Source organism: Brachionichthys hirsutus, chromosome 7 (assembly GCF_040956055.1).
Source record: "Brachionichthys hirsutus isolate HB-005 chromosome 7, CSIRO-AGI_Bhir_v1, whole genome shotgun sequence".
Classification (NCBI taxonomy): domain Eukaryota; kingdom Metazoa; phylum Chordata; class Actinopteri; order Lophiiformes; family Brachionichthyidae; genus Brachionichthys; species Brachionichthys hirsutus.
This window is the reverse complement of record NC_090903.1, coordinates 5,761,635-5,789,599: the sequence shown is the minus strand read 5'-3', so window position 1 is coordinate 5,789,599 and position 27,965 is coordinate 5,761,635. Positions and strand designations below refer to the sequence as shown.

General features: G+C 42.3%; 1 protein-coding gene across 1 annotated transcript in view; it reads right to left on the bottom strand.

The window, feature by feature from the left end:
- macrod2 (mono-ADP ribosylhydrolase 2) overlaps nt 1-27,965 on the bottom strand; it is a 351,161-nt gene that overhangs the window by 7,710 nt on the left and 315,486 nt on the right. Inside the window, exons 9-10 of the mRNA XM_068741582.1 lie at nt 6,633-6,711; nt 1,389-1,427 (exon numbers count right to left, since the gene is read on the bottom strand). Of these exons, the coding sequence (XP_068597683.1) occupies nt 1,389-1,427; nt 6,633-6,711 (118 nt within the window). The remainder of the gene's footprint in view (nt 1-1,388; nt 1,428-6,632; nt 6,712-27,965) is intronic.

Genomic DNA, 27,965 nt, shown 5'->3' with positions numbered 1-27,965 from the left:
TATTCTAACGTGGCCGTCGTCGTCTGTGCTACGAGAGGCTGTGAGAAAACTCAGCAGCTCTTACACTGTTTTGCTTTATACCTGCCTGACAAAAATGACTCCTGTGGGACAGCGGGGGAGAGAATGTGAGGCTTTGAGATCAACTCCAGAGCACAGTCTGGGACAAAGGCTCCATTTCATGTGAGAATAGCAGTCATTCGAAGCTTTGAACGGATTCCAGGCTGCGCTGATTCAAACTCGGGCTGATGGAGCAGAACAAAAGGCCAGTCCTTGGCAGTGTGGCAGAAGCCCATCAAACAAGGCCAAGCGGGATGGGGCAGGACTGGCATGATGGCACAACAGAGCGAGGAATCATCAGGGGTTATATAGGTTGGCTGGATACGGTCTGATGCTCTGCTATATGCAACGTGAAATAGTTGATCAATGGCAGACAACAGCATTGCACAGGCGGTAACAATAGGCCGGACGCTCAACTCGCAGCCAAGGTTTTACGATTTAGTCGTTACATGCGCATTGCCTCACTCTGAAATAGCACATTTTACAGCGCACTTATAAAACAGCGTTTTTACGTTCAGCCAAAAAAAGGGATTTCATTGAAAACACAGATGCATGTAAGTGAAAAATCATGGGGTTGATTTTGGAGGGTGAAACATTTTGATAGCGCCACCGGGTTCTACATCTAAAGTACTCCACCACATCCGACAGAGTAAAGCTCGCCGGTTGCACGTGTTGCATGACGTCTTTGGAGGGAAATGGCTGCATGCCCCTCGCGCTCGTAAAGGAAACTTGCAATCGGTACTTTCTCAGGCTCACTGCTCCTTGGAGAAAAGTGTCTACGACAGGAAAAAAAAAACATTTTCTGCCGAGCTTTATTGAATCCATTTTTGTGTGCTTCCTGCTGGTTATTTAGGACATCAACAGACAGGCAATTGTCAGTAGTTTATGCTGGTAAGCAGTATCGGGGAGTTTCAGTGCCAAGATGGTGCCGTGATAACAGCATTATGCACAGTTGTGTTTATGCTATCGCCCTGCACATGCTACAGAGGGAGGCGGCTCTGCTGGTGCTTTGTCATTCACTTACGGTGGTGTGAAGGCAACATGCCAGCAGCCGGATGAAGGGAAGAGGAGTCGGGAATTAGCTGTGGGCGTAAACGCTTGTGATGTAATGCACCTGACATGAAGTATTTTTAACTGCGATGCGACAGGCAAGGGATTCAACTTGTCCTCAAATGAATAAACCAGAAAGATCAAATCAAATTTCATTGGTTGCAAAAAAAAACCTAGCCAATCACTGACACACGCCGGAGCTGCACCTCTCGCTCAGCCTCTGTGCGCTTTAATGGAGGTGTTGAGGTGAGAAGGTAGCCATGAAATATTCCGTCACTCACCTCCCTTGAGCGGCTCCTCTGTAGCCTCCATGTCGTTTTCTGGTAGAAGTGGAGAAAGACAGCGTGTCAAACAGTGTTATCTTATATCGGACAATACAGCGAGGCCCAGCGACTTGTCTTCTTGATTTTAATGTTGGAGCACAGTAACCTGTTGCTTGTAATATCATTTACCATTCACGCGTTCTAAAGGTGGCCATTGGAACCATTTCATCTCCTCCCTCCACACGTCGCTACGCTACGGAATCTTACCGACAACCCCAGACACACACACACACTCCCTCATATCCCCAAACAAATGGCCTTAGATCGGATTAGTTATTACACCAAATGACTGTGTGAGTGTGTGACTGGAAAGATGAGTCACATTCATAAGAGATTCTCTTTCAATTAAATCTTTACTAGTAGGCTCCGCATAAATGGTACAAAACCTCAAATTATAAGGGCTGCAGGCTTGGGTGGGCAACTGTGGCTTTAAAAAAAAACTTGAACTCTCCTCTTTTATGTACGCTTCTGTTGTCGACAGTCAGGGTGAACTTTGGATGTTCCTGCGTGGATGAGTTATGTTGCTTGGTTGAACATGAAAAGGAGGAGGAACGGGGGGATTCCGGCTCATGGCCTCAGCACACAGTCCGTGTACCTCAAGATCCTGTTTTAATGTACCTCGTTCATGTGAATGGATTTCACAGTATATTTATACACATACATATATGCATGCAGTGTGTGTGTGTGTACAAAGACTGAGAAAAGAACAAGAGTGAGCTTTGTTGAAAGGCTGTAGTCTGTAGAAGTGAACAATCAGAGCTCCCTGTGGATCCAGTGACAGACTTTGCCTTTGTTCTCTACTGAGTCTAAGGGATCAGGTCATTAATCTAACCCTGCTCAGGAAAAATAAAGACCGACTGATCGAGTCTAACAATAGTGCAAGAATGGAAACATGGATTGCTGAGTTAATGCTGCATGATAATACATTTTTGCTCCTCAACGCTGATCTAAAAAGGGAAACATATCTTCACAATAAAAGGTAACTATTTTTTTTTTTTTTTTTATTTCAAGGGGAAAAGTTAAGTCATTTTCAGAGATAGGCTCACGAAAGGAAATGAGACTATCACCAGTCCAATTTGACATTTTGAGAAATATGCTTGTTCCCTCTCTTTCAGAGGGTTACATGAAACAGCACACATATTTCCTGCACTAAATATAGACGTACAGTCAGGATCATGGTTAGTTAAGCTTACTGTCCAAAAGCAACCCAAAACTCATTCACACTCCGAAGGAAAATAAGTCATCAGTGCACATTTATTTCATGTTTCTGGACTGTGCAAGGATTCTGGAGAGAAACCAAGCCGACACAGGGAGGCCATGTAAATGTAACACAGAAAGGCCTCTGGTTGGAATCTGAATTCAGAAGCTTCTAGCCACGAGGCGACAGTGCTAACCACCACGCCACCACGTTGCACCACATCTGTCTTTGTATGCTGTAACAAACCAGATGTAACATGTTCATTACGGAGCTTCACAGCCGCTCCTGCTGTGAGTCTTTAAGCTAAGTAAACCATCAAACTGCATTTTAATGGATAGATATAAGTGTGGTATCAATCCTCTCACCTATCTCCGGGAAAGGCACGCATATTTCAAATTGGTTGTCATCCATATTTTCCATCTTTATATGATCGGAGATCAAGCTTGACTAAGTATTCAAGATACATATTGGGATATTTTATATACTTTATGCACAAATGTAAATAAATGGCACGACTTCATGCCATTGGTGATTGAGAGACTTTGCTTTCTTTAAGTTACATCACTAACAAACTTACCCCCCCCCCCCCCCCCCATTTCCCCGCCTCATGGGAGAGTCCTCTGAAAGCAACACAGACTGCATCCTTCCTTATCCTCTGTCCACAAAATACATGTGTGGGGTATGTAGTTTTGGGGTTCGGGGGGAATGGAGTGTTTGATGAGTTATATAAATTAATGTTAACTGGAGGTGTGGCAAGAATTCAAAGAACTGTAGAATAGAGGGAATCCAGCCACCCGCATCATATTAGTCGTCGAGTGTAGCCTGAATCAATTTTAACATGCTTTTACGCTTCACAACTTCAGCTGCATGACTGCTTCCACACTACGTGTAAATAAGCATGTGGTCAAACATGATCTATAGACCACTATGAATATTTAATAGAATCATGTCATGCAATTAATTATATTGATTAAGCTCTGCAGGTCATTCAACGAGTAGTTCTAGATTCTATGTGTCTAAGAATACATCCCTGGTCGTTTTAGTCTAAAGTTTCGAGCTGTGTAAACTGTGCAAACAATGACTGTCCTGTGAGCCAAATAGCAAATCTGTCGCAGCATATTAAATGATTAATGTATTATTATTATTATTATTAATGCATAGGGGATGGTACTACATAGAAAGCGATTCATGTGTAGTTGCTGCATGGAAGGTTTTATTTTTTTGTAGATTTGTATATTTCAGTACAGTGGTACCTCTACTTACGAATTTAATCCGTTCTGGGAGTAGCTTCGTAACGTGACAACTTCGTAAGTAGAGACGCATTTTGAATGTAAATGCACTAATCCGTTCCAAGCCCGCAAAAGTATGATATTTTTTTAAAATATTAATCTACCTGTTAGCTGTTACTTTTTGTCCTCTTTGTTTACTGGTCCTTTGCGGTGTTTTCTGCCTCGCGTTTCTTGAAAAACTGATCCAATGACGTCTGCTTTTGCCGGCTTTTGACAATCCGTCGGAAATGTGCGAGGCAGACGTCATCATAATGAGCAATAGCCCGACTTGTCAACACTTTTTCCGGGTGACACGAGGGGGACACGAATAGCATGCTGGGATACACGCATACGCAACGGGTTGCCAGGCAGATTTTAGGCGATAGCCAATGGCAGAGCAGCTACGAGCAGCTATTTTTGACTTCGTATCCTGAAACGCCTTCGTAACGAGAGGCAATATTTTCCCATTCAGATACTTCGTAACCTGAAACTTTCGGATGTAGAGACATTCGTAAGCTGAGGTACTACTGTATTTCTATGTTTGAAAGGCTAAATTAGTGAAATGATGACCTTAAAAAACCAGAGTGCTCTTTAAGCCAGCACTCCATGAAAACACTTGTCTGTTTGTGAGATCTCGACAATCAATAACTCTCCAAACAGCAGTTCTTCTGGAGTGTCACGTACTACTCTACCCCCCCTCCAAAAAAACAAAACAAAAAAACTCATCTTCAACCCTCAACTACATGCAGTTTCCTGTTTAACAGGAATTTGCTTGTGCATCACGGTGGACGTGCCTGAATGAAGAGTTACGAATGAAAATTCTAGTCAGGAAAGGCTATTTTTCAGTTTCTTCCTTCTGCAGAGATGCATCCATATTTTCACTCCCTTCACAATGACAGCTTGTAGGAATGCACATTGTAATAAAGCAATTTCCTGTATGCAAATGTCCTGTTTACACTTTCTTGTTCCAGTCATTGTCACTTGACAGATTGCTTGAATATGAGGGAAGCAGCTGTACGATGAAAAATGAGAATAGTAAGACTTCAATAAAAAAATCTATTGTGCCTCCTCTCAGCTGTAGACATGCTTGAAACTCGTGTCAGAATGACAATTCTGAGCTTCATATGAAAACACATACACACACACACACAAATTACAGGCAGATCAAGACCACTATTCACAACGGCTCAATAAGGAGGCAGTGGAGAAGCTCCTCCTTGATATGACGAGGACAAAGAATAGAAAATGGAGGGATGAGGTACTGGGCAAGAAGTGATGCAAGACAGAATCACAGAAAGAAGAGAGATGGAGGTTGATGCAACAGAGGGGTTTCTGCAAGCAGGAGGATGTTGCAGGAGAAAGAGGTCCGAGGCCTCTGTGTTGCCTCAAGGTATGCCTGCCTATCTGTCTATCTCCGGCAAGGAGGATGATGGGATGTTCTGAAGTCGCTTGAGCACACCTGCAGAGCTAATTCACACGCCTCAATTCAGCACTGACAATCTGTGAAGCCCAAATGTGGGACTTTTCACACTATGGCGCTATGAATTCCCAACGTGGTGCAATCAAACCAATCAGCATTTCTTTCATTATTTCAGACGTACCGACTACTGTAAGACACATTTGCATGGTGCAATCTGGGCAGATATAGCATCTGTATGAAGCGCTTTTCTGTAATCATAGCACATGTAATTCTGTTATCTTTGAGACATGCTGTTTCATAGAGTGTACAAAAAGCTTCAAACAGGTAAGCAAGATCAAAGATGTGAGCAGGTGTTTGCCTCACTTCCTTTGCCACCTTTAGCCTTTAGATAGCCACTAGGTTTATAATGGAATTGGTGTCTTCTGTAGCCCACACATAAGAGCAGTGACAAAGGTGGCTTTGCCCCCCCCCCCAGCTTTTAAAACAATGTTATGTAACATAAGCAAAGCCTGCTTGCTTAGTTTCCACTCTGTTCCCAGTCATGGGGAGATACGTGGCCGTTTATCCACTGACAGCAATTGTAAATGGCAAGAGTGATAACTAGAGAACAACAGCACCAGATTCTCATCTCAGAGCACTAATATGATGAGACAGGTGCTGGGTGCATGGGGGGCAGGCAATATAATTAAGGTCTGTCCCCAGAATGCAATCTTTCAGCAAAGAGCCTGGGCCAGGAGTAGGACAGCCGATGGGAGAGCAGGGGAACAAAACACTCTCCATCTGGGAGCAGTGAGATGAAGGCCTGAGAGCCTGAATTCCACTGGGGAGGGAAAAGCGAGGTAAAAGGGAGGTAATGCCCTGCCTCTTTCTGCTCCCCAGCTATTAAACTCAACCCTCCATGGAACCCTCATCAGAGCTGCATGGTGACTGCTCCAAGCCCCCCGAAAAAAAGGCGAGGACGTAAAATGGAAGAAAGACAGAGGAGTGGGAGCAGAAGATAATGGATGTTTGTTTTTTTCACATAGTGAATTGAGGAGCAGAAACTACGGACAATCAGTGGTTTCTATGCATCCCAGATTTTTTTTTTTACTTCTTGTGGGAGACATTTGCTGTTTAGGAGCATTAATTCAATCAATCCGACATTGAAGCCTCGTCACAATAGTTATGAAAAATATCCGCCTGCTGGTTCAGTGACAAGTCTAACTAAAGCGGAGAGTGTCTGCATATATTCTCACTGGTAATCTCCTAAACAGCATTGATATAGATTACGTCTGATTCATTATGCAGTATCGTCAACTGGAAGCAAACACACTAACCTTGAAAGATGACGGACATTTTTGTCTTGTAGATTGCAAAGTCGGTCTCGAGGAAGACACAGAAAATGACCCTTGTCATCTGTGAAGAAAGAAAAAGAAATCACAGCGTGAATGATCGTCTGTCTGTGTGTGGCCTGCGGTGAACTGGCGGCTTGTCCAGGGTGGACCCCGCCTCTCGCCCATTGACTGCTGTGATAGCTGCCGCTTCAGAAACATTTTGCTTCAGAAGCACTGCGATGCGGCCCACAGGCTGTGTGGAGTGGACCGTCCATATTGTGAACATGTGACTTGCACAGAGCTGGTAAATAGTTGCAGAGAAAGAGGTCACCTCTTTCACTTTCGCTCTCCTCCAGCAAAATCTCAAAATCTCAAAAGTACCGGTTCCAGACATGCATTCTGTTCTGCTGCAGCAGATAATCGCTTGACCAAATAAAGGCACTTTTACACAACACTCCTAATGTTGGTTATCCAGCACTTATCTTCCTCCATGCAAGATGGTTGTGTTATATGGGAATAAAGGGATTTTACAAGCTTTAGCCTCATTTCTGACCCTGCCCAACACAAGTAACTGATACAAAGAGGCCCCCTCTGGTGCTCAGACAGACATATATCCATGAATAGTTTATGATCTGTCTTTGGAGTAAATGTTCGGGGCTGCATCCGCAAAGGCAACATTTTATTTCGCTTGATGTCTTTGTTCATAAAATGTAGACTCACTTTCTCAACCCTTTAACCCCTGGAGAAAATGAAAGAAAGCATTACGCCTCCTTTGAAGTTGTGGGCTCAGTGACAAACAGATTGTGTGAAAAGTGATAACAGGCCAAGATAGTGCACACTGCTCGGTGCCTGAAGGCCACAGGACAGCAGCTTCCCAGGAAATTCCATTACTCTTTTATGGAGCACCATTCTAAAACTGACTGCCCGCTGTGAAACAGGATGAATCATGAATTCATGCATCGATACACAGAACCATCAGTGAAGCACACATGTGGAGGCTCACACACAGATACCATTTATGCTCTATATTTCCCTGATGCTGTGTTTGAAGGAAGGAGCAATGTTATTCTGACCTGTATTCAAACAAAAACCAGACGACAGAACTGTTCTGCATCCATGTCCATGTTTCCTAAACATTTTATAGTCTCATGTTCCTTCAGACAGTTGATCTCATCCTCAAATACCCACAATAAACACCAAGGTGTGTTTTTGGGAACACATTCAAAAATTATTGGGCCACATTTGAGAAAGTCTGAGACTCATAGAATGTGTCCAGACACAGTCCGTGACAGTATTTTATTTTCATGCTTGTCAGAGCTCTGAATCTGCTTCCTTATATGTAAGTAAATGGTAGAAAATAGCATCAAAGTCTTGACAGTGTGATTGGCTGGTTCAGGATATTTGGCACAGTCTTATCAATAAATCTGCCGGAGGCTTCTGACTGAATTTAAATGGATTCACTTGTTGCAACCGCATTGAAGCTCTCCTGTTCAGAGGCAGCATGCACGGAGGAAGAGGAAAAAATACTCGGGCTCTGCTGAGCATCTCCGTTGTTGCTGTGCAGTCAACTCACCAAGGCCAGATGTTTGATTAGGACACAAACGAGAACCATGCAACAAGAAAAAGACCTGTGTTTTGTTATTGGTCATGTAATTTTGCCAGAACATATTCACCATAGCCTCAATTTGTTGATATTTTAATTCAAGGCAACACATCAATATACAACTTGATCTATGTGCAGCAATCATATTATATGGTTTCTGTTCTTGATGCTGCAAAATGCCAAAAATACAGTTGACAAGCCTGGATGTGACACAGTAATCAAACTGTTTGACTTTGAAACTGAAGCTCTTTTGTTTCCCCCCCACATACTCCCATCTTCACACACCCCAGTTTGGGAGACAGTGATCCATATCATGTTGACTCTTCTCTCAGACTCCCCCTTCTGTCACCCCCCTTTGTTCATGTTCTGTTACACCATGTCCACACTCTGAAAAAGGCTTGGGCAAGATCTTTCATGCTACAGATCAGAAGGATATTGTATGGTCTTTGACCGGCATCAGTGAAATCAGGTTGACAAATGTAGCGCATTGCCATTCTGTCTGTATCCAAACACGGCTGGCCCAGGCCTCCTAAAAATCTAAACGAAATGAAATGCAGAAGGTGATCTGTGTATTTTCCCTCTGAAGTTAAAAACCTACAATTGTTCATTCAAAATCAACCAGAGAGCATATCGTGTTGTGCACACACACACACACATACAAAATAGTCAAAGGAGTAGGTTGATGGAATAATTGAAGGGCATTTTACTGAATATTTGGGCCTAAACTGTTAACAAGGTAACTCAAGAGATTTTTGACAAATCTTGATGTCATTTTCAGGAAATGTTGGATTCTGGATCAGTTTGAAATGTTTGTTAACATTGCAGTCAATGGAGCTTAAAAAAAAATCCTCAATATCTCGGTTTATTATTGACAAACATTTATGGAATTTGACACAGTCATGTAGGATGGGGGCCTCTACCTCACCACCTGGATCTGATACAGAATCAAGTCAGTAAAAAATCTTTAATTTTAACATTGAAAACTACATTTATGGATTAAAAAAATAGTTAAAAATAAACTCAACTCCGATTCACTTTTACTCTTCATGGTTGGCGTATAAAGATAACAAGAACAATTTAGAACCTTTTGGTGATGAGCCAGATCACCATGTGGACGGTGAAAATCTAATTAGGAGGTGAATGAGCTGCTTTTCAATTTTAAAATGGAATATATAAATTGACAGCATAGGTGAAAAAACACAACGGACACATTTGGCCAGTTAGGGTCAAGTAGTCGTGATTTAAATGAGCAGGGCAGAGTTGAACATGTTCTTAAATAAATAATGTTAGACTTTAGACCAAATTTTTGTCTAATGGTGTGTGTGTGTGTGTACCCACAACCCACAGCGGCCAAGGTTGAAAAAGTTAATGGAAGACTAATTAGAAAGCTGGTATCACGGCATGCTAGCCTACCTAGTCATTACTTATCTCTGATTGGAGGGCCTTTGCCAAAGGCTAAGCACAATATGATTGGGTCCCTGGGTGTTGGAGGGGTTGCTCCTCTTTCTCTGAACAGAAAGACGTGAGACTGTGCCGTTGGCTTGGCCTGTCACTGTTTGATCTGCCTTTTCAACCAATGTCGTTGTCGTACTGTACTTGTACTGCGCTGTCAATGACAATAAAGTATATTCTGATTCTGATTTAGTGAAGATCAAGCCAGCAGGTAAAGTATTCAAAAGGTTTGCCGCGAAAGTAATAAAACATAAAATACAAATAAAAAGATCAATTAGAGAGCTGTTTTCAAATACTTACAAATGCCATTACAATTAATTATTTAATTACTCATTATATTAAAAAAAGGAAAATAGAAAATTGGTGCAGATATTATTTGTAAATGCTGGCATGTACATCTAAATACAAGATGTACTTTTTTATTTTATTTTATTTTAACCCTCTACAGGGGCTTTGTTCATCCACCTTAATCAGTTCAGACCCATAGCGCCTCCTAGTTGTAATTGACTCCTGAATATATGATGAGATTGGACTAATGAAAATGATAATGGCCATGTGCAACATACCTCTTTATATCTAATCTGCACAGCACGTGAAATGCAGCGAATCAAGGGGAATGGCTGACTGTCAGTTTGCAGCACATGCATGTGTTAGTTTGTAGCATGAAGCTAAATGAAAACCCTTTTATCTCAAATTTCTTGTTTCATGAAACACTGCATCAGATCTTTAATTTGTGTGTCTCTGTGGCTCATCACTCTGGCGCAGGTTTGCCCCATACTCCTACTTGCTGGCTAACAGATGAGCTGTCATAGCTGGCCAGCCATGCCCATAATTACATTGGGGATACTGCCAGCAGAATCTGACGGGCAGGCACAAACGCACGCATTTCTTCTACTTGCGTTTCCTTCTTGATTCTGTCACAAACAATAATAGGGACAGGTTGCCCTAGCGCATCTACTCCAGCTGGAGCCCGAACCCAAGGGAAATGTGTGTCCAGTGCAGCCTCGTCAAAAAGAAAGAGGCCCGCGCAACAATCCTAAATGGTTGTATCCAGATGGACAACAGCAGCGGGAAACTGATATACAGTATTAGCACTGGCACGAACAATTCATTTATTCACTTAAGTTGCTTATGCTCAAGGTTGTGGTGAGTAAAAATCAGCATGCACTGCATCACAGCGAAGCTTGGCTGATCACCAATCCGCCACAGTGACTGGGCGTAATGAATAATATTAAACACTGACAAATACACAATAAATACACATTACGTTTGATTGTTCATGATTGATTAATCTCTAACATGAAATACGAGTGGTGCGTGCGTGATAATGCAATTGATTGACAGAATGAGTAATTATAGGAATTATTCCTGAGCTGGAAAAATGTCCCCATAAAACGAGTTTATTGGCATCATTGCAGCCACATTCAGAGCTGGATTGGATAGCGTTCACTTTGAGGCAGGTGGGCCATATCCAGGCCTTATTACTGATTTAATTACACACACCTGCGCCTCCCCGAAGCTTGGAAAAGACTGCAAAAATCCCGCTTGGGTCCTGACAATCAACAGTCAGAGGTGTGTGTGTGTGTTGTGTGTTTTAATGCTCAACAGACAGGCCTAGAGCCTTCATTTGCATGACATCACATTTACTCAGACCAGGTTACTGCTCAAATCATACATCTCCATTCCCTTTACTCGTGGTCGGGGCTGGGCTGAGTGTTGCTGCGAGCCTGGCACCGGCACAGGCTACTCAGGTGAAGCTGTGAACAGCGCCGTGCATTTGACTTTGATTGACCCTGTCTGCAGACAGAGCTGGAGCTCCACCTGCAGCAAGCTGGTGAATTATCACTTCAAAGAAGTGCCCAGAAAAGGTCGTCCCTTTGAACAAAATGCCTCCATCCATGCATGAAAGGAGAAGCCCGACACGGGGCTACCAGGCAGCTTGGTTACAACCAAGGCCCGGAAAAAAGTGCTGAGCTCAAATGTAAACAGCTGGTAAGAGATCCTTGCTATATCATCATCAGGGGTCACCGATAGAGTCTGCTTAACAAACAGAAGCCAGATTTAAGTAAGCTAATTCAATTAATTAACTTTTAATTAACTGTGTGCAAATGCGTGCAGGAGCTGAGCACAGTGTGACTACATCCAAGTGATAAGATTTTGCTAAATTGGCTGCTTTCAGTGTTAAACATAACCATACTGCTTCTGTGGCTGTATGAAGCACAGAATATCAAAGATTTTGACAGGAAAATTCTTCCTTGATAAATATGGAAAATCCACTAGATAATCAGCAATTTGTATGTTAATACCACAAAATTCTGTGTGTGGGTGTGTGTGTCACACTTTTTACACATTCAAGCTGAACAAAGAGTTTCTACTGTATTGTTTAGACTTCACTGCTAGACATAGACAGCATGTCTACCATGCTGTCTATTTTCGAGGCCATCAAGCATTTTAGTTAAAATTTTCAAATCTCACGTTCGCAGGCTTTGGGCCGTTCCTGCCAGCGCCTGCTGTCAACAGAAGCACTGCGCAATCAGATGTAAATTGCAATTGATCGCTTGTAATTAATTTGATATTTTCATTTATAATTCTTCAGGAAAAAAGACGGCAGCATCTCAGGTTTTAAATTTGTACCAATCAGAGAAATAAATGCAGCTGCGGAAAATATTCTCAAATGGCTGTTTAATGCTGAGCTCCTTCCAAAAGAGTTAAGAAAACTGTCTGACATCACCGGAGTGCAACTGAATGTTTAGCCGTAAATACCAAATGACAGTAATGAAAATCCTTCCCAACTAATAATTAGATCTGCAAACACCTTAGTTGAGAGCTAAAGGAATTATCAGCACCACCAGTGCTGACCAATGTTGCAATAGACTCCACTCACAAATCTGTCAATTAATGGATGGTCAAATAAATATTATGATGGAATACAAGCATTGAGCCTATAGGGAATTATGTGAGCGTGAAGGATTGGGATAATTTCACATCATAAAAATGAGAGGTGGACAAGGTCAGAGGGGAATGATGTAAAAAAGGTGTAATGTGAGGGCTGTATCTATGACCCAGCGCTGCAATGGTAATGATCAGCAGCCTCTGCTGATGAGGCGCGTGTCTGCACGTGAAGGTGAAGGGAAGGTTCCTGTGATGGTTTGTTCAGATGCATAAGACACACACGGCAGTCAAACGGCACTCTCCTTCAGGCTCAGATGAACATGTGGACGCCATTCTCTCTGAGAGCAGTTTGAAAGCATGCTGCTTCCAGCTAATGGACGTCAAGAGAATGATTATCAAATTCTTCAAATTACAGAAATATATCGCCTCAGTTTGCAGATAAATGTAATTGTGTGACTCTTTACCTTTAAGGGAAGTTTCTATTTGACGCTTGATGAGTGCTGTGCTCCCAATTATCATATTGATTAGCAATAGGCAGTATTACGTGTCATGTTGAAGTAGTAATGTTTTGTCTTACGGTACCAGGCTGTGTGTCTGATCATGTTCTCTCCAGGATCTGGCTTTGCTTATCTTGCTTGGTTGTCATGCCAACCCACTAATATTTTCATATTTGCAGTTTCTATTTAGTCAATACCTTCTCAGTCTCCTGGTGAAGAACTCGAACAGCCAATTCCACTTTTGCTGATTGAGGCTGGTGCGTGTAGCCAGACAGAGAGATCCTCTAACGTAGGACCTGCTATGCCAAGCTTGTGTTAAGGCTATAACTCAATGTGTGTTTATTTCCAGATGAAAACAGTTTTTACACAATGAGAACAAACCTTTTTATGTCCAGCAGGAGATTCTCTAGAGGGAAAACACTGTCTCGTATAAATTAAATTGAGTCATCTGCGCAAAATACACACATCTCTTTCCCATTTCTCAGATAAATCCTTTTTGAAGTTCCTCTCTGGTGTAAGCAGGCTTTGCTGTGGTAGATGTGTCTCTGTGCACTTGTCTGGCACGCTGGTCTTCTCCTTTTCAGCTGCACGTTTGCCCTGACAGGGCCTGAGAGGTTCCGAAGGGGTTTCCTGAGTTGGAAATACATGGTGTGATTCAGGCAGACCACTCCAGTGTGAGTTTTACACAAAACCTGCCAAACAAATGACAATCCAATCACAACCCACAAGGCAAAGTTGCCTGAGCTGCATCCAAACTATGGTCTGCAGAGGCAGAAAGGATGCACCACTGACATGCTATTTATCAATGGCCACAGCAGTCGTGCATGTCTTCATCCCGTCCATGATTACCAATATTGCTCTTTATGTAACCCAGTCAGTACTTGAACATGATAATGCAGATAAGTGAGAGTGTGTGTGGGCTGCATCATCATCTTGCTACATGTAAATGTCTATAACTTTGCCAGTTCTCATAGGTTCAGCCCACATGTACTTTTTTTTCTTCTTCCAGTGGAGTTTAATGCCATGAGGTCAGAAGTAAGACTCATTAGAAAGCACTCAGCTTTATCCACTTGCTGCTCGAGAAAGCTACAACCCCCTGTGTTACTTAAATAACAGAGTCCATACAAGATGTCAGTGGGATGTTTGGGCAGAGATAACAATATGTGTATTCCCTTCCTTCCAGCTGCATTAGAGCTGACATGACCCTAAAAGTAAAGGGTCACGAAAAACATTTTTTGTTCTCAAATCCAAACTGGCGATTCGACTGGCTGGGTAGACTTATTATTGTGTAGCATGAGTTAACCTTACAAAAGAACTCTGCAACTCTCCATTCTCTCATTAAGTCATGAATACCATTCAGTGTTCACTAGAGTTTTTATACATATCCCTCAATGTAAGAATAAAAAGATCAATATATAAAAAGTGAAAAGTGTGAGTGAGGAAAAGGTGATGTTTTTCACAAGAAAATGCCACTGTGAGATTATGGCAGATTTTCACACTGCTGAACAGACCATAGGTTGATATAATGGCAGGAAATAAAACCTGATCTTGAGAGTGATACCACATGGCTGCGTAGACGACATCAAGCAGGGAAGCGAGCCTGAAAGAAGAAGCCTCTTTGACATGACTTAAGATCTGATCTGGACTCTATCAGATGCACCAAGAAAATGTACAACCTCTCATTGGATGTGAATTAGAGACAGTGTCAGGACAGACTGGGAGACAGCAAAATATTTTTTGAGGGGTCAGTGGATGAGGATTACAAAAAACTATATTACACAACAGATAAATCATTGGGACAACAGGGACAACATGTCCTGAGAATTACTTCATACAATGGCACCACAGCTGTACAGCAACGTTATAATCCTAAAGTAGGAAAACAAAGTGAAATCAGACAGCCGCAGATGTTGGTGGGTTATAAATAAAACATAGCTCCCACAGAGAGCACCTAAATCTTTGATTGCAGAGATTAAGTTCAAATTGTCTGGTTCTGATTTCCTCTGTGTTGCTTTAACCAGCAGATCGGAGGTGCCTGAAGGTTTTTGCTATGGAGGCTGATTAGATATTGTACATGAAAGCAGCTCGCAAGATTTACAGCAGGTTAATCAACTAAATTGGAGTTAAGGAGTTTCGTGTGAATGAGCATTGCTGACTATGGTTTGCACTTCTCTTTGATGACAAACAGCTGCACAGTTGTAGATCGATCAAAGGTCCAGTTAAAGACAGTTATATTATCACCCAGCTTCAACGTGCAAATCTCACATCTGCATAAGGGACAAAAATAGCCATTCCAGCATATATCAAAATCGGATATCTTTTCCTTATCAGAACAAATAATCCTTAAAGCAGATTTTCTCTGGTATATTTATTCTTTGTGGCCGTTTCCCTTTTTCCTCGTCTTGGAATATTATTCTAAAGCAGTGCACACTACAACTTTAGTGATCCTTGGTTTACATGTGAGAGTAGAATTTTCATGACAAAAAGATTTATTAAATGTAATTTGTGATTCTTGTGTTTCTCCATGTAGCTGGCATCCAATGGTAGATAATTTCAAACTCAGATATGATGCATCTTTGCTAAATAAATAATAATTAATAAATAATCTGATTTGCCCTTTTCGACAGTGATGCTGGATGAAATAAGAATCAGATGGTCTATAAGGGGGGGGGGGGGGGATCAACCAGTATTTATCTTTTTGACGAGAGGAAGTGGCTCAGTCATTTGGAACTTGGTTTGGCAACCGGAGGGTGACAGGTTCAAGTCCCGGCCCAGACAAAAATATCAAGTGCGGACTGGTGGCTGCTGATGTGCCCTTGAGCAAGGCACCGACCCTGCCTAACAACTCCAGGCACGCTGACGTCACCATACGCCTGCCCTGCATGTTAAGGGGAACCTGTGTGTGTATGGGTGGACGACTTACAGGGGCCCACTATAGGGTGTAAATATAATTGTGTGCGTATTTGCATGCGAAATAAAACAAGAATAAAGATGTAAAAAAGAATACTACTGATAAACCAAGCCGCTCTATGTGAGCTGTTCTATTACACAGAGACAAGACCAGAGTAGTGCCAAAATGAATTCCTGTCTGAAACACGAGGCCAGAGCACGAAACAAATGCTTTGCTTTAGATGAAGCTACTGAGAACCGCACAAGCCACTGAACTATGTGACTTTAGACGGGACAGCCTCAATGTCAAATAAATGCTGCGTCAGCGCAGCACAGGAATCCAGTCTCCATGATCTGCATGATTTCTCTCAGAGAAGCTGTCATACGATACGACTATATTAGTGTCAGCGTCCTTATGTAGTTTTGCTAATGGAATAATGAGAAGGTAACCAATAGATCACGCAAAAACAAGTGAAGCAATTCAGACTCATTTGAGATCACAAAAGGTTTATTGTTACTAAAAGACTGCTTTACAAAAAAGCAATTCAAAACAACAAAAAAGGATTCACAAGCTCTCCAGAGTAACAGTGAAAAAGGTCTGTCTGTCTCTTAAAAATCAATGAGACTTGTCTTTTCTGCAACGGTTCCGTCTCTTGAATTATTCCTTGAACACGAACTACAGTAGTTATCTTCCATGTTTATGCAGACCGGGGAAATCAGGAAGGCAACAAGTGAGCACGGTCAGAATAAATGATGAAATGATTACTGTGTGACTCGAACAATGTAGCATGTTGTAAAGAAGGTACTGCGACTGGTTTCTGGGTTGAGATGTAGCAGAAGTCGGTTACCTTGAGCATATTCTGTGTGCCACCGGTACACTTGAATACTGCATTGATCACAGGGTCCCCTATCACAAACACTTTCACTTGCACACTGAAAGGTGCAAGATAACCAGAACAATTCAGATGTGAGGTGAGAATAGCATTGCCTGTGTAAAATAAAGGATTTGGATGGTCTGCATGGAGGTAAAAGACTTTTGTAAATATGGGATCTATTACATATTATTCAACTACGAATGATGACAGGGGGCCTAAAACATTTTTGCTTCATGCCATCCATACGGTGAACACTGGGAAACATTTTCAGGTGCTCAGTTGAGAACGAGACCAAAAATGCTATGTGCTCCTCTGGTGACGATCCACAAGAGGCGGGTGCCACTTTACGGTACTAATGCAGCAACTTTGTAACGCTGGGGACGCGGGCGCTTTTGTAATTAATAATGCTAATCCAACATGACTTTATGAGAGCACTTAGAAAAAGACAAACAAGAATAAGTAGGAGACAAAAAACAAACTGCAAAAAGCGTATGACAAATGAGCAGGCTTACCGGGGGATAAGGGAGCGTACCCCCCCTCCCACACACACACACACACTCACCCGTTAATACCTTAATAAACAAGGACATCCACTATATTCAAAGTAATATGTTCAGTCTAGGTGCTAATTAATGTTCCTGATAAACACGAACTGTTAAAGATGCGTCAAGGGACTAATTAGATCAGTGGAAGAAGAGTCACTAAGCATGCAGTCATATCACGCGGGACTGTGGAGTAAAGCGTGAGAGCACCCACTCAGTCATGTGGCACCAACATAGGCGGCTTGGTCCTATGGAAATCCGCCCTGCTCCATTAAGAGGAGACCATAGACTAATATAATGCTTTGACCTTAAGTAAAGACCAGCACATAAACCAGCGGCAAAAAAACAACAACAAATCTAATTCCCCTTATGGGCAAAAATTGCTGTATTATTATTCTTATCTGAACTGTAGAGCAAAGCAGTGAGAAGGCCTTCACGGGAGTAACGAAAAACAGCATGGTGTTTTGGTACAGACCGGTCGCCTGCAAGTCCACATTATCTTACTCTGAACACAGAACTGAGTGTATTAACAAAGATGTTGAAGCATTTCTGACGTTATAACACACCACTGGAAAACCCTGCTGAAGTTAATCTTGAAAGTCTTATCGTACTCAGCCATTTCTTCAGGGGGAGCGGGCCATGGAGGAATAAATCCCACAATGACCCTGTGACCTCTGGAAGCACCCACCTATATTGCTATTCTGCATGCCTGTGCGTTGACCTTTTCAAATCCCTCTTTAAAGGTCGTGTGTTCCTGTGTCTGTGGGCTGCACAGGCTCTGCAGGAGCAGTCGTCTGAGCGAGCACACCTCAGCTCGCCACAGAGTGACCTACAAAGCTATTGTATCAAAAGAACCATATTTATCACTGCTCTCCACACCAATCTGTTCTACCTGATGCATGGAGACTGAAGTGCTTTGACACTCAGCGCTTTGAAAAAGCTTTTTAGGCACGATTGGTTGGTGGGATCCCTGCAAAAGCAGCATATCGCTATTATATATATTCAGGACGCTCTTAATGCATAAATCAGTCTGTGCTGGGTTTTCTGAAACACGGGTTTGAAGTAAAACAGGCCAGACTAATCCCTGATGAGGCTTTGTCACTTTTTATGAACCATCTCTTGTTTATTTTTGACAGATATATTACATTAATTATTTTATTAGACTAGAATAATATGGTAGAAATTACACCTTCTTGCTCATATGTTTTAATCCGTGCATTAAACATTAATATACTGACAATTGACAGCACTTTGTCTACAGCCTTTCAGCCATCAGGTTTCTCTTCAACTCAGATCACAACTGCCGTCAAGATGGCAGCTGACAAGGGCCTTTGGAATATCAGTTGATCCAGAGGAGGTTGTAAAGTAGAGACCACAACAACCTGTTACCCATCCGGGTGAGATGATCTATTCTGACGTGTTGCAATCATCTCTAGTGCCGGCCTGCAGCCAAACATCCTGGTGTGAGCAAATACGGTTTCCTGCCAATTGTTTCATCAAGTGCAATATAGTCACGCTGTTCCATTTTAAATAACATCCTTTGATGAGTAACTCTTTCACTGCATTGATAAATATAGAAGAGGGAAAATCGTGCTAAAGTTCACGTAAAAAAAAGGCATGCAATATTGGGCAGCTCTGAACAAAACAAACCAATTAGATGCAAACACCACAAGTAAAGAAGCCCGAGGCTAACAGGGCCACAAGTTCCCCATGATTCCTATAATAATCTAATTAAGATGCTTACTGGAACCATGGCAAGCTAACGAGAGGGCGATGGCACATTTGTACTCTAAACACTGAAGCGTATTATCTTCCTGGGGAAATTGAATAATTTCCACAGAGCTGCATCTAGAACCAGATTTCCTTTGACTCTTTGTTTTGTCATATCTTATGTGCTCATCTCATCGCCGACCTTGTTGTTAATTCTTTCAAAACAGTTACAATATGCAGTTCCATAGAAATGATGGAGAAAATCTACATCCAGGGACACGGACGAAGACACAGACCACCTCTCTAATGGAAAAGAAACCCTTATGAATAGGATCAACTGGCAGGAAAAATCACCCCAGTTGGAAAAAAAATAAACAAAGTGAATAGAGAAAAATCAGATGCACGTATTTGATGCCCATTAAAGCATGTGTAAAATTTCATTGAATTGTGTCATGTAGTTTCTGAAGCTACGTGTGAGATATCAGATATCGCAACAAAGGAACATTTTCATTTGAATATAAATCCAAAGGAAATTAATTTTCTTCCGCTTCTCCACTACGCCACCGTGTCGCTCCAGAAAAAGGATTACCGGTATATTATAGAATTCATTCATTTTCTTAACCGCTTATGCCGAAATCCGGGTCTACTGGAGCCTATCCCAGCAATTTACAGGCGAGAGCCGGGGTACACCCTGGACAAGCCGCCAGTTCATCGCAGGGCCACACACAGACAGACAATCATTCACATACACATTCACACCTATGTGCAATTTGCTCATCACAGACGGGGACGAGACAGCGTACATGTCTGAAGTTGGAAAACTGTCTGTCTGGTGCTCAGAAAATAACCTGACACTGAATGTCCAGAAGACAAAGGGACTGATCATGGACTTCAGGAAAGACAGGCCAGCCCACACCCCCCTCTTCATCTATGGAGTACGTGTGGACACTGTCTCCACCTTCAGGTTTCTGGGCACCCACATCTCCAGCAACTTATCCTGGTCTCCTAACACCAAGACCTTGGTGAAGAAGGCCCAGCAGAGGCTTCACTTCCTCCGTGTCCTCAGGAGGAACAACTTGGACCAGAAGCTGATGGTGGCCTTCTATCACTGTTCAGTGGAGAGTGTGGAGAACAGGAAGTCGGTGGAGAGGGTCATCAACACGGCCCAAAAAATCATTGGCCGTCCTCTGCCCTCCGTGGAGGACATCGCAAAAACCCGCTGCCTCAACAGGTCCAAGGCCATCACCGGAGACCCATCACACCCCGCCCAGCACCTCTTTGACCTGTTGCCCTCTGGACGGCGCTTCAGGTCAATCAAATCCCACACCACCAGACTGTCTCACAGCTTCTTCCCATGAGCCATACGGACATTCAATAACAATTAAAACAATCATCTTCACATGCATTAATTGTCATAAACGTGTGTTTACCGCAATAATTTCATACTTGATCTGTCCTTTGTATTGTACTTTTGCACTTTTACTGTTTTTTATACTGTGCAGAGCCTGCTTAATTTCATTGCATTACCGTGTGTAATGACAATAAAGTGCTATTCTATTCTATTCTATTCTATTCTATTCTATTCTAATTTAGTGTAACCAATATTATAAACTAAGAAGAGGTCGGGAAATTATACGTCAGCCATAAAAGACATGATGGAAACATTAAGACAAACATAAGCACTAAGCTAAGAACTAGATCAACAAGATACTTGAGATATATTTAATTATAAAAAAAATATTTTCAAAAAAATAATTAGCGGGTCAAATGAAAAGTGTATACATGCATAAAACGATGGCATCAAAGCTTTTAATTAGTTATTCCAGCCCATAGCAACATTGGCCTGTTGTACTTCCTCTCCACAGGGATGTGGCTGTTGTTGAGATCAGGCATCGGTGTATCGGTGTGTTTGTGACCCAAGCATGCAAAGGCACATGTTGACAATAGTGCACACACAGCAGTAATGTGATGTCCTGCATCTAAATCTTTAATTAATGCATTATGTCTCGGCCGGATCCTCGCTTTGTTTCAGTCAATGGCTGCGAGTCTGACAGGAAATTGAAGGGGTGGGGTGTTCGTCTGGAGGCGCTGGATGGTTGGGTGGAGTTAGACACATTCACAAATTGAGGCAGATGGCAGAATGTGAGAATTAATAAAATTCCTTTCTGCTTTTTGATGACCACGGGTCGGCAAGGTCGACAGCCAACTTTGCCATCACAGCCCACGCTGCGAACACAGGAAGAGCGAGAGAGAGGGGGGGGGGGGGGGTCACTCTTTCAAAAGCAGTTGAGAAAAGACCACAGCAACGCAGCAGGAACACAAACCCGAGATGTAGAGCACTGCTTTCCCTTACTCAGATAAGGTCCTGAGCCTGACAGTAATTTCAGTTCTGCCACCTGCTTAGTTCTTATGATTGAGTTTTAATGGCTTTTTAGAAGATAGCATCACTTTTGTTTCTTACTGTATTATCTCTAATTAAGATTCAGCATGTCATTAAGTTTCTTGTTGATCAAACTACAAATGCAATCTCATTTGTTCCTCTGTGCCACCCGGTATATATATATATATATATATATTTTTTTAGGCCCGAGCGCCTATTCTAGGCGTAAGGGGCTATTGCTTTTGCAACGCAGAAGACGACAAGTTGACGAGCGCAGCTCGTCAACTCTCGACAAAGTTGACGAGCGCAGCTCGTCAACCCTCGACAAAGTTGACGAGCGCAGCTCGTCAACCCTCGGCATCCAACACACTCACGCACACACACACCGACACTCAACAGCACACACACACACACACCGACACTCAACAACACACACGCACACACACAGACATCGACAAACACAGTTGACGAGCGCAGCGAGTCAACTGTGTTTGTAACTGTCTTCCGATGGTTGACGAGCGCAGCGAGTCAACCATCGGGCGACCAACACACCCACGCCCACACCCACGACACTCAACAGCACACACACACACACCGACACTAAACAACACAAATGCACACACACAGAGATCCACAAACACGAGTTGACGAGCGCAGCGAGTCAACTCGTGTTTGTAACTGTCTTCCGATGGTTGACGAGCGCAGCGAGTCAACCATCGGGCGACCAACACACCCACGCCCACACCCACGACACTCAACAGCACACACACACACACATCGACACTAAACAACACAGACACACGGACAGACACACACACACACAAACACGAGTTGACGAGCGAAGCTCGTCAACTCGTGTTTGTGTGCCCCCACAGACGCGTAGCCCTCGTCGAGACCATTCCGAAAATGTATTTTGTGTAGAAATCGCACACTCAGAAAAAAAGTTATATTGTTTTTGCAAAAATTCTTTATTCTTCTTTATTCTTTATTCTTTATTCTTTATTCTTTATTCTTTATTCTTTATTCTGCTGTTTAAACGGCAATTTGACCCCCTGAACGTGCTCGAAAACTCACCAAACTTTGAACCAAGCTCAGAACCGGCGAAAAATTAATTATTTTATGTGTTTTAAAATTGGGCATGAAAAAGTGGCGCGCTAGCGCCACCTACAAAAATCACAATGCATTGTGCCTATGGGGGGTCCGACGCCAACTTTGTCGGACAGCCACGAAATTCGGTACACACATGCGTCAAGTTAGGGCAAAAAAAAAAAAGTATTATGGCCACGCCCCCAGACACACAGGAAGGCGGCCATATTGGATATAATTTTAAAAACTGCAGAGTCAGCGTTTGCACACACACACACTCCAATCCAAACCAAATTTTAAACACTTATTGACCCTTCCTACCTGGACACTTTAAAAGGGACACTTTGACAATCAGCCTTACAGCGCCCCCTAGAGAACAATAACAAAAATTGAATGGGAATTAAAAAAATACTTTGCCAGAAATGATTGAAACTTACCAGAAAAGTCCCTCATGTGGTCCCGATCAAAAAACACAATCGTAACCTTGTTGTTGTTTTTACGGTGTTGCCGTGGCGATGGCAACCCCTCCTATGGTGAGGGGTCCGACGCCAACTTTGTCGGACAGCCACGAAATTCGGTACAGACATGCGTCATGTCAGGGCAAAAAAAAAATGTATTATGGCCACGCCCCCAGACACACAGGAAGGCGGCCATATTGGATTGAAACTTAAAAACTCCTGATGGCAGAATGCCATATAATCCAAATACCGATTTGACTAAACTGTGAGCGACTCATGCAGCTCAAATCTAAACACTTGCGAAGCACTCAGGACAAAAGCGGCGTGCGTCGGCGGGTCAGCTCAACGGCCTGTCGGCCGGCGAGGGCCTACAACGCCGCTTGCGGCTTTAATTTTAATTCTTCTTTTCCTTGGATAAGTAAGATCGAAGAAGAAAAATCAATGAAACAGAGAAAATTGAGAAATAATTAGTTCAGGTGATATTTGTAAAACTGAAAGGTATCAAAGTAACCTCTTCAATGTCACATACAGATGACACTGTGGGGGAGCTACATGCCTCATCTGCATATTGAGAGATAAAAACCCACATCATTAACATGAACATGCATGACTGCTGAAGACATATAAATTGTCATGACATACAGTAGAATGATAACGCAGATTTACATTTCATTACTTGTATAAATTTCTCCTTCCTCAGTTTGTTGGCAAGAATATGAATGTAAGAAGTTACTTTGGATGCATAGTATTTTAAATCAGCAGGCATATCTATCTTTCAATACCCCCAATTAAATTTGACATTCTGTGTGAGGCAGCATAAGCAGTGTACATAAGTATGTGTGTGTGTGTGTGTTTATGAATATGTATTCCCTTTACGGTGTCAATTAAGCATCGGATAAACGTCCATGATATGCATTTCACGAGCTTGGGTGTAGTCAAACCAATTATAATTAGTTGGTTTATACGTGCAGCTCAGATTAAGCATAAATAGCTTCAGCAAGACTGAGAATGTCTCTTACATGCAGGCTGGTAGTCTCAAATCTTTCACGCTTCAGAATTGTTCAGCCTTGGCGTTTAGTAGATGTCCTTGCCAGCAACCTCTCCCTCCAACACTTACCACCCCCCCACCCCCCACACACACACACACAAAAAATAGAATATCTCACATTTTTAAGAGATTTCCAAAGTTGTTGGTCGATGTGCATTGGACAGTGTCAATAAAACATCTAAAAGTGCCCAGCCATCCAGAGTTAAGAGACATTTAGTGGCCTCCCAGAGGCTTCGGGGAAGGAAAAGAGGATTTGGGTGTTTCATGGACGGAGACAAGAAAAGGTGCGTGAAAACTTCTCCATCTCCAGATGCAGGAAAGCCTTCAAAATGAAGATTAGGGTTCAGCTACCATCTGTGTGACGGACAGCCGTGTACTTAGCAGACAATTATAATCCGTTAAAAGCTAGTAAAAGCACAATCATGCTGTTTCAGCATCAGGTGAGTGAGGCTGGGGTCGATGTTGGCTCTTTCACTTTGATTGGCTGCCTGCTGATGAGGGGAAGAAATCCGCCACAGTTCCAACAACAGCCACAGGCTTAGCTGGTCCCAGGTCAGAGCTGGGATCACATCATTCACGCGTTCGCTGTGAATGCTACATGGGCAAATTTTGCAACTAATTTATTTGAGATGGGCCTGTGTGCACTTCCTATCAGTTTATACTCCTTATGGATGGAACACAGGTCTTTATTGGCTTGCTGAGGAGAGAACAACTCCCATGTGCCTGTTTCAACAACTCTCTGCAGGAGGCATGAGATGAAAATGGGGTTACCTTTTGATGTTTTGATACTTTCTGAGAAAAAGATACTAATAAGCTGAACATCGCTCAATACGCAGAAAACTAAAACATAAAACAGTGCCAGTGTGGATGTGGGCATCTGCCTCTGCAGGACAGCATGAGGTGTCACTGCTTCCGTCTCAAGCACATCAGGGAACTCATTAGTGTGACAGTTGTTCAAACCAAAAACTCAATATCTCTGTTACCCATTCAGGGAAACGAGCTCAACACTGATCCTTCCAACATCGGTCGTGTCCCTGAACCTAGCAATTCAGGTTAATTAATTATTTATTAACCATGACAACCCAATCAGATGTGACAGCAAACTCCGATGTAATTAAAAGATTTGTAAAAAAAAATTAAATAAGTGCTGTTCTGAAAAATTCTGCTCTTTACATAATTTAGTTTGGCACATATATGTCTGCAGAGTTCAGGGGGAATACAGAGCAAAAATTCAGTATTTACTATCAGTGTGTGTTTCTTCCATCAAGGTATGATGCTCAGCATAGACATAATGAGGATACAGGAGAACAAAAAACAAAAAGCCCACATCCATGAACAAAATGAGACATCTTGTCACCATTCTCATGATGGAGCTCGGGAGAGGGTTGCAATTAGGCGAAGGTTCAAGATGCATTTCTAAAATTACAATTTTATAGCGGTTTTAGTCTCAAGCTATTTAAACCTCTCTCGAATGCCATGTCTTTAATATAGCGTTTGGTCTAACATGCACACAGTGGTTGAAAAAAGGCATCATCTTGCAAGAAATAGCCAATAGGTTTCCAGGAGTAGTATAAATGCTCAGATTACAGATGAGTCAAACCTGATGATAACGTGAGCTGGATGCAGTGAATCAGCCTGGGTTCAGGCTGTGACTTGTCACATTCAGACATAAACCAGTGATTCTAAAAATTAAGGGGGGGGCATGATCCTGGCTGCTCTGCTCTCCTTTGACTGGAGCGGAAAGGTTTTAGTTGTTCTTTAGATCCCTGCTGTATGCTAGTCACAAACCAGTTCCTTGAGCAATGGCTGCAGGCTCGTCCTTAGGAGTTGATTGTAGGGGAACCTGATGTAAATATGTGCAACAGGATGCTGATGTGGTTTCATTCATTCCCTAGTCTTGTACTGACAGGTACATTATGGGTTTTCTCTCTACTCTAGTTGAAGGTTACCGGTAACTTATTGAAAAGAGTCTTCACCATATGAAAAATATTTAAATGGTTGCTCCCTATATGGTATGCTCCCTATATGGTATGCTGGACACCTCTGAGATGGCAGTGAAGGTAGATGAATGAAATTGCATGAAATCTTCAGGAAACATTGGAAATGTTATCAGGAACAGATTATTACATTTTGCCGATGATCCAGAAGAGATGCTGAATTCTGGATCATTTTGAAACTTTTGTTAACATTGCGTCAATGGAGCTTCAAAATGTGTTCCTCAATATCCCGGTTGATTATTTACAGATGTTTATGGAATTTGACACAGCCATGTAAGGTGGGGAGCTCTATTTGATCACCGAATTTCATCCAGATCGGATCCAGAATGGAGTAAGTTAAAAAACATTTAATTTTAACATTGAAAACGCCATTTATGGATTCAAAAATCAACTCTGATTCACTTTTACTTTTCATGGTTGGTGTATAAAGATACCAAGAACAATTTAGAACCTTTTGTGGACGGTGTAAATCCAATTAAGAGGGGAATGAACTGCTCGGCGGAGGTCTGCGCTCTCTGAGTGCTTTTATATTTACAACATATGTTTGGTGCCTGAATGCAGCACTTAAGCCTGTGAGATTGGTCGCATGTCTGAATACAACTATATCTGAGTTTAGACGACTCTAGAAGTAAGGAGTGGCACTCCTTACATTACAGAATCTGTCAATGTTTACAAATGCAGTGGAGTACAACATAAGACTGCTGCAATAGAAAACCGTAACCTTGCCTTTCTTCATTGAATCTATGGTCTCTCTTCATGTTGAACCTACTCTGTCAGTTAAAACATAACAAATACACACAGCGCCTACGGGGAACAGCAGATACATCATGCAGTCGATAGATACAAATAAGATATGAGACATGAGTTCTCTGGTGTGCTACCTCTTAAACTTTCAATCATATATCGTGCTAACTTCCTGACTTTTATTGTCAGATGCCTGTTTATGTTTACAAAATGTCAAATATCCTGAAAAAAAAAATACAATAGTTATGGCATGCCATTCAGGAACTTATTATATATATATATATATCAAAAGTGAGGTCTGAGAATATATAGACATTTCCATATATATAGGGTTCCGCGCTCTCACCCCCGCGGTTCGGGTTCGATTCCCGGTCGGGGAGCCAGATCAATCTTGTGTCATTAATAGAGTAAGCCCGAAATCTAGTGCCGGCAATCCTCAATGAGGAGATAATGAACGCCCTGAAACAAGTCCGCAAGGGCTTTCTTGAAATGCTCCTCTTAGACAGGATGTTTGACTGTATTTGTACTGTAATACATGCTGTAAGTGCCGTCTGACGCGCGACAAGTCACGTGATGACGATATTCATCATCAACTTCATCACGCCGCTGCTGTGATAACCCCTTCAACAATGCAAGTAACAGGCGCACTGCTCTTGAGCAGCCGCCGGGAAGAGGGCAGAGGACAAGCTTCACTCATGAATGCTCACACATTCATACGCATAAGGGTAGGACACATTGTGCACTGAAATGGGAACAAAGATGACTATCTAAGTTGTTAGGCTACACCCACACTCACCAGACCGTTAACGTTACCCCTACCATAAACACGCTGAATTCAATAAAAGCTTGATACTACTTTCATAAGAAGAAAGGCTTGTGGCTTAAATTACTTTGTTTTTCTTCCACAGAGCTCCCATATCACATTTCTCAAATTCAGGCTTTTTCTAATACCCCCCGTCCCCTGCAGGAACACTTGTGTGTTTCAGTGGATTGAGCGCATTCGCTTTCCTAACTCTAACCACATGTAGCTCACACTGCCTGAGAGATAAAGCCTCAGAAGAGCACAGCCACACTCGCCTCCGCGTTCAATTATCCAAATCATTACCAAATATAAGATCAATAGAAAAAGAATTACTGACATGTTGTATGACAGCTCTCACATA